We start from the raw sequence: 17,630 nt of genomic DNA, 5'->3' as shown, positions 1-17,630 counted from the left end.
TCCCTGTAATGGCCATGGGAGATCGCTGTTTGCATAATACTGTATATATTGATCTAAAATAAAAACTATAATAGCTAGAACATTCATTCTTTTTGCAGCAGAAAGCCAAGGTGTCTGTCTTCCCTGTCATCACATTGTACACTCATAATAATGTCATTACACTAGATTATGTGTCGTGCAAACAATGTGAAAACACGTGCAGGCGCCAGAGGAATGAATGATGAATATATCACACTGCCTTTGCACTCTGCTCATAAATATGAGCATATCTCAAAAATGTAATGATGTACAAAGTTCAAATATCTTATGGAGTGTTGAGAAATATCTTGTTTGTGTTTCTACATACAAACATATTTTGCATCAATATATTTTGTGTGTAAATCTGATGGAAGAATGTCAGATTTTTGAATTTTTGTTTACGACACAATTCAATATTTTAATCAGTTATTCTTTATTGACATGCATAACTTAGTTTGTAAAGACTTCAGGTATATGACGCATTTGAAGATATCCCAAGAAACAACATCACAGTAAGCTAAAATGGCAATGTAGGCACTGGGGCCGTACACATGTCCCATCTTTAACCGCCTGGAAAACACAAGGTTGGATGTTGGGCAAACTTTCAGGGGCGCGGAGGCAAGTGGCGTCTGAGGTTGCGAAATGACCATAACCAGCACTATATCATTGTTTTGTAAGTGTGTATTATGCCAAAAATATTTTCTGTTGGACAAATGTAAAGCTCAGGCAGCTCTGTACTAAAACGATGAACTTGTTCTCCATATTAACCACAGACTGCTGTGCTCCAAAAGTTGAACTGTGGTTATTTAGGTGCGCAGCCATCGCGCCCTGAAAAATAGGGGCTCGGGAAGGCATGCCCGTCGCAATGATGTCACTCTGGCATTGCTCTGGTGCAAAAAATGCAGCATGTGTACGGCCTGTTTGTGTGCTAACTGGCTAACTAGCATCTTGAATCTGTCCTGTTGGTCTTCTGGCTTCCCTTCTTTAATGACGAATACAGACTACTGCCACCTGCTGCTATGGCGAGTTATTTCCCTCTTTGCTCTGTGTTCAAGTGCAACTTTTTGGCCCAACAGGCGACAAGCAGTGATGCACCACCCAGCCTTCATCACCACTAGTTCTTTGATGTTGGTTTGGTGTGTCTGGGCCTTTAGTTGCCTTACCCTAACCAGATGTCAGCCCCTAGGCATAGGGGTGGCAGATCAGAAAACACTCATACAAGTCATTTTTAAAGACACTGACAATCTATTTTGTCGTTTGGGGATGGGAGAACACCAGTCTCCAGTGTCAGAGCCAGATGCTTCATACAACCATCCATCCACCCTGAAACAGAGCATAACCATGAGTCATTGTCAGCACTTTGAACAAAAAAAAGAAAAACAGCACAGTCATTTGTTCTGGAAAGGCAGTCGTGAATTTTAGGCCATTTAGGACAGATTTTCTGCTCACAGAGCTCTTTGAACTGCTCCTCACAGCTCCTAAAGTTTCTTTTGTCATTAAGAAATGAGATTCTCTTAGTTCAGAAAGCAATAAAGCGCAGATCATTGTAATGAGAATTGAGGCATTGTGACATTCAGACATTGTCCTGATTGTGTGAATTATGAGAGCAATTACAGCTGCGACAACAACACTTTGGCTGATCAACAGGCCGTTATCGCTCTCCTTCAAACCCCCCCTTCCTGTTATTCCCCCCCCCCCCCTCTCTCCTTTTCCCTCTTTGTATTTTTGCTCATTGTAATGTGTGCTGACTCGTGGCATTTCAGCGGTGCACTGATTGTTAGAATTGTATGGAAGCAATTAGAGAAACATGTTTTGAGTGCACAACATTGACCGGGGTAATTGATCTCCATTTCTGTCTTTCTCTATTATTCCCTGTCCCCCCTTCTACCCCTAAATTTCCCTTTCTTCCTTCCTTCCTCCCTTTTCCCCTCTACTACATTATCTCTATCCATCCAACCCTCAATTTCTCTTTTCATCTCCCAAAACATTTCTTTTCTTTCTCTCTAAACACAGCCTCCATGCATGAACAACATTATGAAGCTGTTAAAGCCCAGATTTCTTAGGGGGTGGCCTTTTTTCTCTGTTCTCTTAAAATTGGCAATGATGCTTTCTGTTCACAGTCTCTGCTTCTGTCATCTCCTCCCCCCTGCAGGATTTCCTGGAGACTCTGGAGGACTTGGATTTGAGCTACAACAACCTGGTGGACATCCCCTGGGAGACCATTGCCCTGCTGGTCAGCGTCAACACCCTCAGCCTTGATCATAACCTCATAGAAAGCGTCCCTGAGGGAATCTTCTCCAACCTGCACAAACTGGCCAGGTCAGAGTCATGTCAGAACTCTTAACAGCATCAGCAGCCCGTGTGGGTTGAACAGAAAGAGGAAGAAAAAGCTCACAAAGGTGTGAACTTTAGCTTTTCATTGGAAATCCAAAGAGAAGTCTTTATATTTTGCATCGTCCTGCTTCCTTTGGCCTTTAAATTAAACTCCATGCAGCGTCCACAAATAAGTACACTACACTTTCAGCACATCAGCATTCAGCAAATCTGGACACTGTGACCATGGTCTTCTTGTACCAAGACAGTATATCCCATAAGTATAAACGTTCAGCACTGCAAAGGGGTATGATATAACATACAGCTGTAGCTTTCTTCATAGTTTGATGGATGTTTTTAGCCTCCTTTAACTCATAGTTTTATAGCACATGCACTGTGTGATGCAGTCTCAGCCACATGCACCGAACCTTATAGGCAGTTTGTCTTCAAACAAGCACTCATAAACCCACTGTGTGCTACCTGCCCACCACCACACCAACAGACTTAACTTAGAGGCCAGCTGGGTAAGAAGGTGGAACATTTAGAAACTAGAGAGATGGATATTTTAGTCAGGATTTGGTGGAGATAATGTTCTTTCAATCATCAGGATGCATAAGTAGGCAACAGTCATATTGGAAATATAAGAAAACTGAGGAAGTCACATTTTATGTAGGAATATTACTGTATCTAGCAGCCCAATCCAGTCACTGGAAACTTTGTTTCTTTACATTTCAACAATGCTGTGGTTAACATGTGCTTAAGTCTGAGCACAAAAACAACTTGGTTAAGGTTAGGAAAAGATCACAAAGATCACTGGAAACACAGCAGTATCTTGGTATAAGAAAAATAAACACATTTTAAGAAATGCTTTTTGTGGCACAGTCATTGCTGGAAAAGCAGTGGGTCAATAATAAATATCCTTGTTTGATGGCTAAAAAGCAACTAAACTCACTCAAACACTGTTATTCCCTGATATATATTACACTTATCAAGGTATTTCTAAAAAGGTAGTGAAATGTGCTTGAGAAAGAGCCGCTCATAAACCTCAAAGAATTATAAGAAGGCATAAGTTACACTGATGCATAATAAATGAGCAAAATTATCAATGGAAGAATTTTCAAAAAGCTGCAGCCAATTCTGCATTTGAACTCTAAATCTTCCAGAGACCAAAATATTTGAATAGATCCAGAATAAAGGACTCATCAAAGAGCTTCAGTGCGTCTCTCTTCTGGGAGTACATCTTTTTAAAGGGAATTTTTGTTTTGACTTAAGCATCAGAATTAAAATAAACCATTACGAATTATGTTTTGTTCAACTGTATCAGTCCCCCTGATGAGCTGCTTTTTTAATTTAATTGATTTTCAAACCAATTACGCATAAAACTAAAGCTTCTGGCGAGATAAAACTGAACTGAAAGCATGGCGCAAATCCCTCCATGAGGCTCAGTTCACTTTCAAAGGCAAACTCCTCTTCAGCAGTAGCAGCTTGCTCCACAGATGCCCAGTACGACCAGATCTCCACTGGAGCAGCTGGGGGTTCAGCATCTTGCCTGAGGGCACAATGATAGTAGATGATGGTAAATGTTACAGCCTTTACTGACTTCCAGACAGAATGGGAATGTGTACCACTGACCTCAGACAGACAATGCTGAATTGCTGTCCCGGGTGTTTTCACAGTCCAACCTCAATAAGGAGAGTAAAATACACATGAACTTAACCTACATATTATTATAAACTAAGACAAAAGAATCATAACAACAAATATATTGTCATCAAATGGACGGACGGACGGACAGATGATAGATAGATAGATAGATAGATAGATAGATAGATAGATAAATAGATAGATAGATAGATAGATAGATAGATAGATGGATGGACGGATGGATGGATGGACAGACAGACAGATGGATGGATAATACTGTATTTTTCTCCCTTAGGAGACATTTGAGAGAACAGAAGCCCTGCACGTAGTAATTGCAGGGATGCCATGCACAATGTTGTTTTACAGCAAATGGCCTACATTAAATGTACAATGCAACAGATTTGGGGTTTGCAGAAACATACAATACCAACATTTTCTTCTGGCGACTGGGCTGAGCAGCCACTGTTTCACCTGTGACACCTCCCTAATTAAAGAAGATTGGTTTCCTGTTTTTGACTTGTTTTGTGCTTTATTATTCCTGGCTTCTGCCCTGTAAACCACTTCTAGTTTGGCCTTTGTGGTTTTGAAAATAAGGGGTTGTTCTTATTAGACGTGGCTGCATGTGTGCAATGAGTAATTTTACTCTCCTGGCACAAAATAACATTTGAACCCCATTAACAGTAATCAATTTCAATTTACGTCCCAGCAACCAACAGTCATCGATGTGCAAGAAGGAAAATCAGCCAGGTTTTTGATAAATAGTGGTGCATTTATTAAAAAGGGCTGTAATGGGTTGTTTTTGCCCTGGAGACACAAAACTTATGGACCAGCTGGTGTAACTCTGAATGTATCCGTGTGCACAGGTGAGTGTTCACTCACACACTCACAAATGAACACACCATGAGGCTGCTGCCCATGAAATAACATAATTGAAATTTGTAAAGTGCAGCATGCTTGCTGCTCTCAACAGCTATTAACTTCTTGTTAAGTCATCGGTGTTGTCGAATATTTCTGCAGGGACTTTGGGAGAAAATAGACTTCCCCATGTTTGTTGCTGACGACAGTGAAATATTTGAATCGCCCACAATATTACCAGTCATCAGGTCCAATGTTTTGGCCAGCAAATTACTGTTCCAATTCCCAGAGATGGTGCAGTGGCTGAATGACAAAAAATACACCCTGTAATATTTGTCCATTGTTGGATCTCATTAGTCTGATGATATTTTGTGATGCAGTGCGATTTTACTTTTGTGTGAGCCCAGTTTCCCTGCCCCGTCTTGTTCTACTTTAATTAGATATTTTTACATGTTGGTCAGAATGCCTCTGAGAAGAGCACAAACATCTTTGATTCAGCTGTGGTTCTTGCATGTTGAGCAGGACAGAGATAGTTTGCTGAAAACATTTATATGGACTCCCTGTTCACAAAGCATTATGTCACATGGCATTCGGTGTATATTTTGCTGATATAGAGATCTGTGCTTCTTCTGCAGTAGATCTTCCTTCCTGCATCAGGAGTACTTTGATCCTTATGGTGAGATTGACCTTAAAATCTGACATTTAAAGCTGCATTAATTGGTTATCCTGGCCTCGAGGGGGGCAGAATAACTCTTGAATATGCTGACAGACACATTGCCCTAACATGTTATTACCTTTCTAAAGTTGTTACCACTAATGGATTAGCAGGAGATTGTCTTAACACATCCAACAGTTGCAGAGCAACATTGTCATTCATCTGGAGTGATGTTGGTATCCATTTAATGATATTCACTCTCTTTTAGCTCTCTTTTTGGTCTCCACCAATTCCTATCAAAATATCTATCTCTTTAGCTGCTAAATGCTCCACTATGTTCACCAGCTAGTCTCTAACTGTGTCTGCTGTTTGATGCTGAGCAGGAAGTGAACAGTGGGTTAATGAGAGCTTGCTAATTAAACTGTAAGTGTTGCATAAAACCAAAACTAGAAGCTAAAAGAGGATTTCAAAAAAATCTCTGTGAGTTTGTCACCGCAAGCAAACTGTCATTTCAACCCAGTCTTACACTGAACTTGTCGAAATCTGCTGCTTGGTTAGTTTCTTCCAGTGCCAGGCACAGATGAAAAAAGCTGTCCTTTCACTTTGGCATAATACACAGCCAGCCGCCGGTATAGTTTAACAGTGCCCGGCAGTATCAGGGTGAAACGTGGCTGGATAAAAACAGATGTTAATGCAGCAAAAGTCAAAGTACGGTGTGTGGGATGGGTGGTGGATGGGTCCAACAAGAACCAACCTTAACCTTGGAATCCAGTGTTCACTTCCCATAAGACTGTGAAGCTAGCTAAACCCTGTTCGTTTCTCTTCCCAACAATGTGCGTGTGTTGGCAAAACGTAACAACATGCATTTGTTGTTGAAGGGGAAAAAAAACATAAATTTACGGTGTATTTATTTTAAAAGAAAATGTATGCAAACTTTCCTGTGAAAAGGGAAGTATTTATTTGAAAGAAGACCATGCAGTGTCCCAGAACGTCAACAACCAACGCACCCCTTGCACATCGTACCTGGACATGGAAAGTCCATGACTAAACGTTTATGTGTGACGAAGTCAGAGTGAGAATGTATTGGTCATTTGCTTTCATATAATTCATTTTAAATTAGAAAAAGGTAAACATTTTTGTGGACACCATAGTATTCACATACATCTGTGATGCTAAGGGTGTCTGGATCTGCCTCAAGAAAAAAGGGTAGCTACACAAAGGTCTGAAATTTAGGAGGAAAGGAGGGGAAAAAAGAAAAAAAATCTAATGGGCTGTGAATACGTGTTACAGCACTGTCATCTGTTAATGTTGTGATGACTTTCTGTTGTGCCTGAAGCCTATCCCTTTTCCTTAGGAAATATTCTCTTGACTTACCAGCACATCCTGGGCACTTTGTGTTTAAGTGTCTCTGGAGCTTTGATAGTTTTAGCGCCTCATTTGACCGGATTTCCCTGCATTCAACACTCTTTGCCTTTGGCTTAGCATCCCTGCCTGCCATTATGAATCCAGATTTAATGTATTCAGGGTCATATTTCCTCACCACAAGCTTTGGAGCTTTTACTGGAGCAGGGTTGTCTCCCACATCACTTTTCATTTCAAAAACATCCAGTTGTGTCACTGCATTCGAGGGAACGTTAGTGAGCTAACAGCTGCAAAACATGTCTCTGCCTCATGATGTGTTATGATTGGTGTGGTGATATTTAAATGTAAGTGGTTCTTGAAATTATGGATTTTAGCCTGACATTTTTGTAAATTACCACAAACTGTAATTTTTTATTTAATCTAACCATTTGATGGTACCTCTGAGGCCCATCAGTGAATATAGTCGATAAAGAAAAAGCCTTTCATCCTTTTTAAATAAAAAGTGAAGAAATTAATAAGAATGTTGATTTAATGAGTAAAGAAATGATTGAATTGATCTACTTTTATAACACTGAACTTCACCATATATACCTCAGCTGCAGCCAGAAGGAGAGAGATTAAGGAATATTGGAACTGTGTTTCTGCAAATTCATTATATTTGCAAGTTTTTATGTTGAAACAGTGCCATGGCTAACGTGTAGTTAGGTTTAGGCACAAAACCACTTGATTCTGGTTGGGAAAAGATCATGTTTTTGGTTTGAATGCCTACTTCTTTTGCTACCATCCTGGCTGGAAACGCAGTGATGCTCAGTTTAAAAAAAAAAAAAAGTCAGCAAGGAAAAACTGCAACAGGCTGCTACAAGACACCCAGGTTTTGGCTACAGGTAAAACAGCAATTACTCGCTAAATCACAACCACTTTTTGTTGTTTGTTGGTCTTGGACAGTGGTCCACAGCTTTGCAGCTGAGATGACACGTCATCCACTATTCATTCCTGTCTGTCAGACATGACTGCCCACCTGCCAAGAATATCATTGTGGTGGAGAAATGTCTAAATCCATTTAGTTTTAATTTAGGTTATTAGCTAATTTCCTTAATGCCCAAAATAAAGCTCTAATTCTATTAGATCTGTTTTCATTGGTAAATGTTCATGTTGTCATTTAACTAGAAATGTACAGTATGTAAATTACCTACCTGCCAAAACTTTCTTTGGTTCAGTGTCTGTTGATTAACAGTATATTCTACAAATTAACAAATTGATTTTTTCCTTTCTTTGATGAGAGAATGAGATGAAAGTTAAAGACTGATTCCTCTTTCTTTGTCTCTGTCCCCATCACCAGATTGGACATGACATCCAACAAGCTAAAGAAGATTCCTCCAGACCCATTGTTCCTGCGGATTCCCGTGTATGCCAAGATGAAGGGTTCTCCTCTCACGGCGCTGGTGTTAAGTTTCGGTGGGAACCCTCTGCATTGTAACTGCGAGCTGGTCTGGCTCCGCAGACTGACCAGAGAGGACGACCTGGAGACCTGCGCTTCGCCCAAAGACCTGGCTGGCAAATACTTCTGGACCATTAGAGAGGTTTGTTAAAGTTCTTGGAGTAATTTCATGTCATAGAATCCACAGGATACTGATAGTAAACACTCTGAACTAATGGAGAGGTCAGACATTACAGTGTGTATTCTGTACTGCAGAGCTAATTTCCTCCACAATATAGAAACAAGGATATAGTAATGCACAAGTGCATCATCACACTTGGCCCTTTAATTAAAAAAAAGAAGAAAACTGTCATCCATCACTGAGTTCAACTAATGTAAATCTCCAGTGTTGTTTTGGGACACTTGCAGCTTAGCAACACAACAGCAAAAATGTGGGCAATGTACATTTTTACAAACCACATAAATGTTACATTTGCATGTTATTATGTAGCAGATATGTTGAAATTTAATGTTAACAATACTGTGATTAACGTGGTTAGGTTTAGGCACAAAAACCCTTGGTTATGGTTTGGAAAAGATCTCATGTTTTGACTTAAAACACCCAGTTTCTAACCCTCTGTCTGCGTTGGAAAAGCAGCAATGTCTCCAAAAAACAACCGGATTTCGTGCCACTGTCCCAGCAGGAAACACAGTGATGTCTCAGTATAAAGCAGCCACTTTTGGTGGCAGCCTGGCTACAGTGCTGGAAAGAAACCTGGGGTTGTTCTTGTTTTCTTCTATTAATGCTGAGTAATAGTTTGCTCTGGCATTGCGGAGGCCCCTCTTATAAGTTTTGAGACTGTCTGTCCAGATTAAACGAGATTCTTCCAGTTTGGTTAATCGCCAATTCCTTTCAAATTTTCGCGATATTTGTTTTAACCTACGGGTTTGAGAGTTATACCAAGGAGCAAACTTTCTTTGCTTTGTTAACTTCTTTTTAAGAGGAGCTACAGAGTCGAGCGTTGTTCGCAGCGAGCCTACGGCGCTATCAACAAAATGATCAATTTGGGAGAGGTTAAAGTCGGCACGGGAAACCTCTGTTACTGAAGGTATTGGTATTGAATTTAACGACGAAGTAATCTTTTCCTTAAATTTTGCGACAGCACTATCTGATAAACATCTAGTATAGTAACTGTTGCTGAGTGGCGTGTAATCGAGTAAAAAGAAATCAAAAGTAATCAGATAATGATCTGATAGCAAGGGATTCTGTGGAAAGACTTTTAGGTTATCAATTTCAATTCCATACGTCAGAACTAGATCGAGGGTATGGTTAAAACAATGAGTGGGTTCATGTACACCCTGACTGAAGCCAATGGAGTCTATTAATGAGATAAACGCGGTAGCCAGGGAGTCATTATCAACGTCGACATGAATGTTAAAATCGCCTACAATAATAACTTTATCTGATTTAAGAACTAAACTGGATAAAAACTCTGAGAATTCAGATACAAATTCAGAATACGGGCCAGGAGCACGGTACACTATAACAAATAAAAGTGGCTGCGAGGTTTTCCAGGTCGGATGTAAAACACTAAGAACGAGGCTTTCAAATGAATTATAATCTAGTTTAGGTTTAGGGCTGATTAACAGACTAGAGTTAAAAATGGCTGCAACTCCCCCTCCTCGGCCGCTGCCTTGAGGAATGTGGGTATTATTATGACTGGGAGGAGTGGACTCATTTAGACTGACATATTCATCTTGACACAGCCAGGTTTCAGTGAGACTGAGTAAATCAATATGATTATCTGATATTAATTCGTTTACTAACACTGCTTTAGACGATAGAGACCTGATATTTAACAGTCCGCATTTAATTCTCCTGTTTTGTCTTTCTGTCACAGAAGAGGTTTTAATTTTTATGAGGTTGTTATGCACAACTCCTCTTTGTTTAATTTTAGATTTAAATAATTTAGGTGGTCGGGGGACAGACACCGTTTGTATAAAACTATGAAAACTATGGCTGGGTAACTGAACTAGAAGCTCAGAGAGGCGTTTAGGACTGCAACTCTCTGTCCTGGTCTCAACTCTGGGTTGTCAGGGATTTAAATTACTAATAAAATTTGCCAGGTTCCTAGAAATGAGAGCAGCTCCATCCAAAGTGGGGTGAATGCCGTCTCTCCTAATAAGACCAGGTTTTCCCCAGAAAGTTTGCCAATTATTAACAAAACCCACATCGTTTGCTTTGTGTAATTGAGTTCTGATTTAGAATGTTGATGAAACTTTGACCAACGTTGAGATCCAGGAAGTATTTTCTGTTTTCATGGTTAACTAAAGATTGTAGTAAGTTACAGATATTATTTGGGCCTACACACTGCTTAAAGGGGCCAGTGGGATGATGTATATTTAGAGATGAAGATTCATCATTACAGTGATTTTTAGGAACCATATGTGTTACCATTGACATGGATTTGTTGAGGCCTGGACCTGCTTTGAAGTCTGCAAACAGAGGTCGTCTAAAGTGGCCCCTGGTTGATCTTATTACCTTTCTGGGAATAATAACACAAATATTGTTCTTCTTGATAACAGAAGCCTGAAGTCATCATTAGCTGGCTAATTCTGTCACTTAAAAATGTGTGATTTAAACATGGTAGTCATAGAAATTGCATTCTGTGTGTTTGGCATCATAATCCTCTAATCCCTGCAGCAAAATGTGTTTTTTGTGCTGTCTTAACTTTCAGCCCTTTGTGGATTCATGATCACTTTCTTTCTCAAGGACACTTGAACAGGGCAGATGGTTGGTGTCACAGAGGAGTGAACCTTCTGGTGAAAGTGTGGAGTCATGGAGTTTGATATGCAAAAATGCAGAACCATGACATTGCATTATTTATTTATCCCTTATATTGTAAAGGAGCTAGAAAGCAGTCACTTATATCACTGTAGAGTTAGAAGACACAGAGAGGGGATACAGAGGCTCCTTTTATGTTGCAGGAAATACCCAGGATCTGCTTTAAAGTAATGTGGGTCAAATTCACCCATATAAGGAGGAAACATAAAACAGGTGTGGTCCCCCATTTGGCCTTTATGCACATAGCTTTGTCTATTTATTGGTTTATTTAACAAAGACGATTCACATTAATAAACATTACTGTGGCAGTAAAGCTATTTTCCAACAGAAGTCCCTGGAGACGTGCTACAAAGGCAACAATAGAATATTACATTAATACAAAATGCTTTTTTCTTAAATAAAATGTGAGTTAAGTTAATCCTAGCAGTCCCAGTGTTCTGCCAGTGTGAAGCTTTCACACAACGCGTTTGGTTTATCTTACTGTCAATCAGCATATCAATAGCCATGATCCCTGTGTGCAAAATGCTTCGCTGTAAACCCTCGTCACATGTTGTCATGGCAATCCAAGCACGTGCATGTCAGAGTCTGATTGTTTCTTATTCTCCTCAATGGGGGGAGATGCTCTAAGGAGTTCATTAAATAACTGACAACAGGAATGTTCACCAGAGCTGTTGCCCGTGAACAGGCACTTCTGAGTGGTTGGATGTAATGCCAAATTCTCTCGCAGCAGCTCTGGGGGACATTCCTACAGTTGGCATACCAATGTCACGCTCCTTCAAAATTTGTGACATCTGTGGCATTGTATTGTGCAATCAAACTGCACATTTTTGAGTTTCCCTTAATAGTGACCAGTCTGAGACACGTGTAGTAATCCACAAAAAAAGAAACATTGTCAGGACATACTTTAAAATGACTCATAGTTGATGTGGTTCTGAACACTAGTCTTCTGGGGAAAGTCCTGTGGTTTGTGGCCCATCCACCACCCCAACCTGCCTCCTTACTGGACCACTTCCTTGTTCACTCCCATCAGTGCACTGGTCACCATGATCACAGCCTTCTAAAGTACATGGATTATGCACGAATTACTGGTCCAAGATTACACGGATTTATGTATGCACTTGGATGCATCTGGACAGACAGTCTCAAAACTTATAAGAGGGGCCTCCGCAATGCCAGAGCAAACTATTACTCAGCATTAATAGAAGAAAACAAGAACAACCCCAGGTTTCTTTTCAGCACTGTAGCCAGGCTGACTGAGAGTCAAAGCTCTATTGAGCCTTGTATTCCTTTAGCCCTTAGCAGTAATGATTTTATGAGCTTTTTTAATGACAAAATTCTAACTATTAGAGGCAAAATTCATGACCTCCTGTCCTCAGATGGTAGGCCTACCTATCTAACCTCAAACACAGCTGTAGTATATATTTAGATTGCTTCTCCTCAATTTCTATTCAAGAATTGACCGCAGTGATTTCTTCATCTAAATCATCAACGTGTCTCTTAGACCCCATCCCAACTAGGCTACTTAAGGAGGTCTTTCCTTTAGTTAACACTCATATATTAGATATGATCAATATATCCCTATTAACAGGCTATGTACCGCAGTCTTTTAAGGTAGCTGTAATTAAACCTCTCCTAAAAAAGCCCGCCCTGGATCCAGAGGTGTGCCAACTATAGACCAATATCTAATCTTCCCTTTATGTCAAAGATCCTTGAGAAAGTAGTCGCAGACCAGTGTGATTTTCTCCAGGATAATAATTTATTTGAGGAATTTCAGTCAGGATTTAGAGTGCATCATAGCACTGAGACAGCTCTAGTTAAAATTACAAATGACCTTCTGATTGCTTCAGACAAAGGACTCGTCTCTGTTCTTGTTTTATTAGATCTTAGTGCGGCGTTTGACACAATTGACCATCAAATTCTACTGCAGAGACTGGATCACTTAATTGGCCTAAAAGGTTCAGCACTAAGCTGGTTTAAATCTTATTTATCTGATCGTTTTCAATTTGTTGACGTTCGTAATGAATCATCCTTACGTACCAAAGTTTGTTTTGGAGTTCCGCAAGGTTCTGTGCTCGGACCAATCCTATTTACTCTATATATGCTTCCTTTAGGTAACATCATTAGAAATCACTCTATAAATTTCCATTGTTATGCGGATGATACACAGTTGTATTTATCGATGAAGCCAGAAGAAAGTAATCAGTTAACTAAACTCCATAACTGCCTTAAAGACATAAAAAAATTGGATGAGCACCAATTTCCTGATGTTAAATTCAGACAAAACTGAAATTATTGTTCTTGGCCCCAAACAACTCAGAGACTCTTTATCTGATGACATAGTTTCTCTAGATGGCATTGCTCTGGCCTCTAGCACTACCGTAAGAAACCTCGGAGTAATATTTGATCAAGATTTGTCTTTTAATTCTCATTTAAAGCAAACCTCACGGACTGCATTTTTTCATCTGCGTAATATTGCGAAAATTAGGCCTATCCTGACCCGAAAAGATGCAGAAAAATTGGTCCACGCTTTTGTTACCTCAAGGCTGGATTACTGTAACTCTCTATTATCAGGTAGCTCTAGTAAGTCCTTAAAAACTCTCCAGCTAATTCAGAATGCAGCAGCACGTGTACTAACAGGAACTAAGAAACGAGATCATATTTCTCCTGTTTTAGCTTCTCTGCACTGGCTCCCTGTAAAATCCAGAATTGAATTTAAAATCCTACTGTTAACTTATAAAGCTCTAAATGGTCAAGCTCCGTCATATCTTAGAGAGCTCATAGTGCCATATTATCCCACCAGAACACTGCGCTCTGAGAACGCAGGGTTACTCGTGGTCCCTAAAGTCTCCAAAATTAGATCAGGAGCCAGAGCCTTCAGCTATCAGGCTCCTCTCCTGTGGAATCATCTTCCTGTTACGGTCCGGGAGGCAGACACCATCTCCACATTTAAGACTAGACTTAAGACTTTCCTCTTTGATAAAGCTTATAGTTAGGGCTGACTCAGGCTTGCCCTGTACCAGCCCCTAGTTAGGCTGACTTAGGCCTAGTCTGCCGGAGGACCCCCTATAATACACCGGGCTCCCTCTCTCTCTCTCTCTCTCTCTCTCTCTCTCTCTCTCTCTCTCTCTCTCTCTCTCTCATCCTATTACTGCATCTTGCTAACTCGGCCATTCTGGATGTCACTAACTCGGCTTCTTCTCCGGAGCCTTTGTGCTCCACTGTCTCTCAGAATAACTCATACCGCAGCGGTGCCTGGACAGCGTGACGTGTGTGGTTGTGCTGCTGCCATGGTCCTGCCAGATGCCTCCTGCTGCTGCTGCCATCATTAGTCATTAGTCATACTTCTACTGTTATTATACACATATGACTATTGTCACACAAGTATACTGTCAGATATTAATATATACTTTCAACATATTGTACCACAGTAGCCAGAACTATAACTATAATATTATTACTTTCATTAATGTTGTTGTAAGCTACTGTCATTACCTGCATCTCTCTCTCTCTCTCTCTCTCTCTCTCTCTCTGTCTCATTGTGTCATATGGATTACTGTTAATTTATTATGCTGATCTGTTCTGTACGACATCTATTGCACGTCTGTCTGTCCTGGAAGAGGGATCCCTCCTCAGTTGCTCTTCCTGAGGTTTCTACCGTTTTTTTTCCCCGTTAAAGGGTTTTTTTGGGGAGTTTTTCCTTATCCGCTGTGAGGGTCTTAAGGACAGAGGGATGTCGTATGCTGTAAAGCCCTGTGAGGCAAATTGTGATTTGTGATATTGGGCTTTATAAATAAAATTGAATTGAAATTGAATTACTTTATGTACAAAAAGGCACGAACAGTTCCTGAGAACAGCCTGAATAATCATGCTGTTTAATCGGCTTGATACACCACACCTGTCAGTTTAAGAGATTATGGAATATGTTGGCAAAGTGTCGACTAAAATGGAATTTACAAAAAATTTCAACAAAATTTGCTAGAAAAAAACTTTTTGTATGCACAGAAAATGTATTAAATCATTTATAACTCATTAACTCATGAAAAATGGGAGCAAACACAAAAATGTTGCATTTATATCTTTATTGAATGTGACAGACAGTATGTACCATTGTAGCATATGTAGCATAATATGTAGTATTGTCATAAATCAGTCCTTCCAGAAAATCACGATCTTGTGATCGCAATAATTGACGCAAATTCAACGTAAGTCTGCAATATTTGCGAGGGCTTGCAATTTTTCAAAAAACCCGCAATTTTTCCACGTTTTTCCACATTTTACGTCATTTGAAACGTCATCAGAGGTGCAGTATGGAGAAACGCTCTGTATTGACATAAGAATTTGCACTGTTTAAATGCATACAGTATGTGCTGAATGTATTAAAATGCTATGTTTACAGTCACATTGTCTGGTTTGAGAGCTACAGTGTTCACTCAGGATTTTTTGCAACATTATTGGAGTCCATGTTTTGAAATTAATTAAATAAAACTAAACAAGAGAACTATAAAAAAACATTTGCAGCTATTTTTGTAATATTCAGTATGATTATTATAGCAAGTGATTACATGACTTATTTTTTTGGAGGTAGTAATTTAAGAAAAATCACATTTCTTTTTCTCCTTTTGTCATTAGCCACAATTTTTGTCATTAGCTGCAATTTCCCACAAAAAAATCACAGAAAAATGTTGCAATTTTTATCGAATTTTTTGACAAAATTGGCCGCAAATTCAAGTTTTTTTGCTGCGAGATCCTGGAGGGACTGATTAATATGTGCCTGCATGGATAACAGTTTAACAAGTCGTAGCTACATGTCTGCTACATTAAGAAACAGAAACACTGCTGCACTTTTGCTTTGAGGAGGAGTAAAGTTTGAATGTTGTTGATTCATTTCTACAACATTATAAATGTCAACAGACACAAACGACAGTATAAAGCAGCTTATAGCTGCATTGCTAAGATAAACCAGTGGAGATGTGTTGTTGCCGAATCTTGCAGTTAGATGTTATAGGACTAAAGGTCGGGCAGCAACTGAGAGATCTGTTCTTCACCTGCTGGGAAAATGATGCTGTACAACAGCAGAGCTATAATGATGCTTAGAGAGATAACAGAATGAAGTGGTGTGGTTCAAGATGTTACCTTAAAGCAGATGATAAAGAGGGTTTTGCCTCACCTGGAGATCTTAAGGAGCCGACCCCACTGGGCTGTTTGAGAGCTCCAATAAGTGGAGGTGCACCATGAGATAAAGATGGGATTAATTGGTATCTTCTTGGAGAGGATGATGTACAGACCTTTGCCTCACCTCGAGTAATAGTCATGGACCTCCCTCAGAGAGGTGCTGTAGGATCACTATAAGAGGATTAGCCTTGTAAAGAGGTTGATCCAGAGACCTCTGTGTCACCAAAGTTGTCTGGCCATATTAATACTCTGAGAGTTAATAGCCTCTTTCCCGCTGCAAGGACAAGTGAGCCGCCATTGCATCCATTAGAGGTCAGACATTAGCCATCAGCTGCCAAGGGAATTCCTGCTTTGAAATCAATGGAAGCTGCTCAGCTTTTTCTTTGCATCTGCACTGCTTCTTCTCTGACAGAAAGCTCAAAAATTCAAGAGGTTAAATTCACCTGAATATGGAAAAAATGTTGACTCCAGTTGGAGTTTGAGGGTTAACTGGACAAACCAGATATTTACTGACCCCATTTAAGTGCTCCATATTCTTTTCCCTCCAGTGACCAACTTCACATTCTTATACTTTGACACTCACATTAGGGAGCAGCCCAGTTCAATCAGAGCATTTTACTCTGAGCATCACAGGAACAATTGAGGGTTAGAATGTAATACAAGACTGAAAGGCACTAGTGATGTATTTGAAGCTTCAGCCCAGCGGTCATCAGGTTAGCAATCTTCTTTGCTGGTAACAAGACCCAAGAAGGACCCAGAAAAAGGTGTGAAGATGCACTGAGTGGTGGGAATGATGAGTAAGCTGGAGTAAGCCTTGGCACGCCCTGCTTGGCATAGCAATAATACTCCACTAGGGTTTTGGCTGGCTTTATACTGGCTTAGGTGCCAGTGGGTGGGTTTTAAATATTGCAAGGGCTAAAAAACTCACTTAATCTTCATGTGTTCACAATTGAACTCGTTCAGAAAGTCTGCTGTTGGAGGACCACTAGAAGCCAGTCAGAGCCTGTATTTCTCTAAACTCCTTAGATATTGTATTAAACTTGTAGCCTCTTTTATTGTTGTTTTTTTCCTTGATGTTTTGAATTTTTTTAAGTCACTTCTGTTATCAACCTCTTTGCTCTTGACAGTACTGTAACTTTTTTTTAAGGGTTTTTGGAGTGAATGCTACAAAAATGCACACACAGTAGTTCCATATGATAGACAGTATGATTTAGCGCCCCATGACTGATGTTACGTCCTTAATGTAAAGTAATGTAAAGTAATGTAGTAATGCAAGCTATTTAGCCTTTCAGCGACTGCAGACCAGATTTTATTGCGCTTGTGATGTACCCCAAAGTGGAACACCACTT

General features: G+C 39.9%; 1 protein-coding gene across 2 annotated transcripts in view; it reads left to right on the top strand.

Annotated features, from left to right (window-relative positions):
- The window catches only part of LOC117260308 (leucine-rich repeat and fibronectin type III domain-containing protein 1-like protein), a 575,214-nt gene that overhangs the window by 495,366 nt on the left and 62,218 nt on the right, over positions 1 to 17,630 (top strand). For both annotated transcript variants that reach the window (XM_033632283.2, XM_033632282.2), the window contains exons 8-9: positions 2,171 to 2,337; positions 8,187 to 8,427. In XM_033632283.2, coding sequence (XP_033488174.1) covers positions 2,171 to 2,337; positions 8,187 to 8,427 — 408 coding nt within the window. The remainder of the gene's footprint in view (positions 1 to 2,170; positions 2,338 to 8,186; positions 8,428 to 17,630) is intronic.

This window comes from Epinephelus lanceolatus, chromosome 4 (genome assembly GCF_041903045.1).
Source record: "Epinephelus lanceolatus isolate andai-2023 chromosome 4, ASM4190304v1, whole genome shotgun sequence".
Taxonomy (NCBI): domain Eukaryota; kingdom Metazoa; phylum Chordata; class Actinopteri; order Perciformes; family Serranidae; genus Epinephelus; species Epinephelus lanceolatus.
This window is presented reverse-complemented; position numbering and strand designations above follow the sequence as displayed.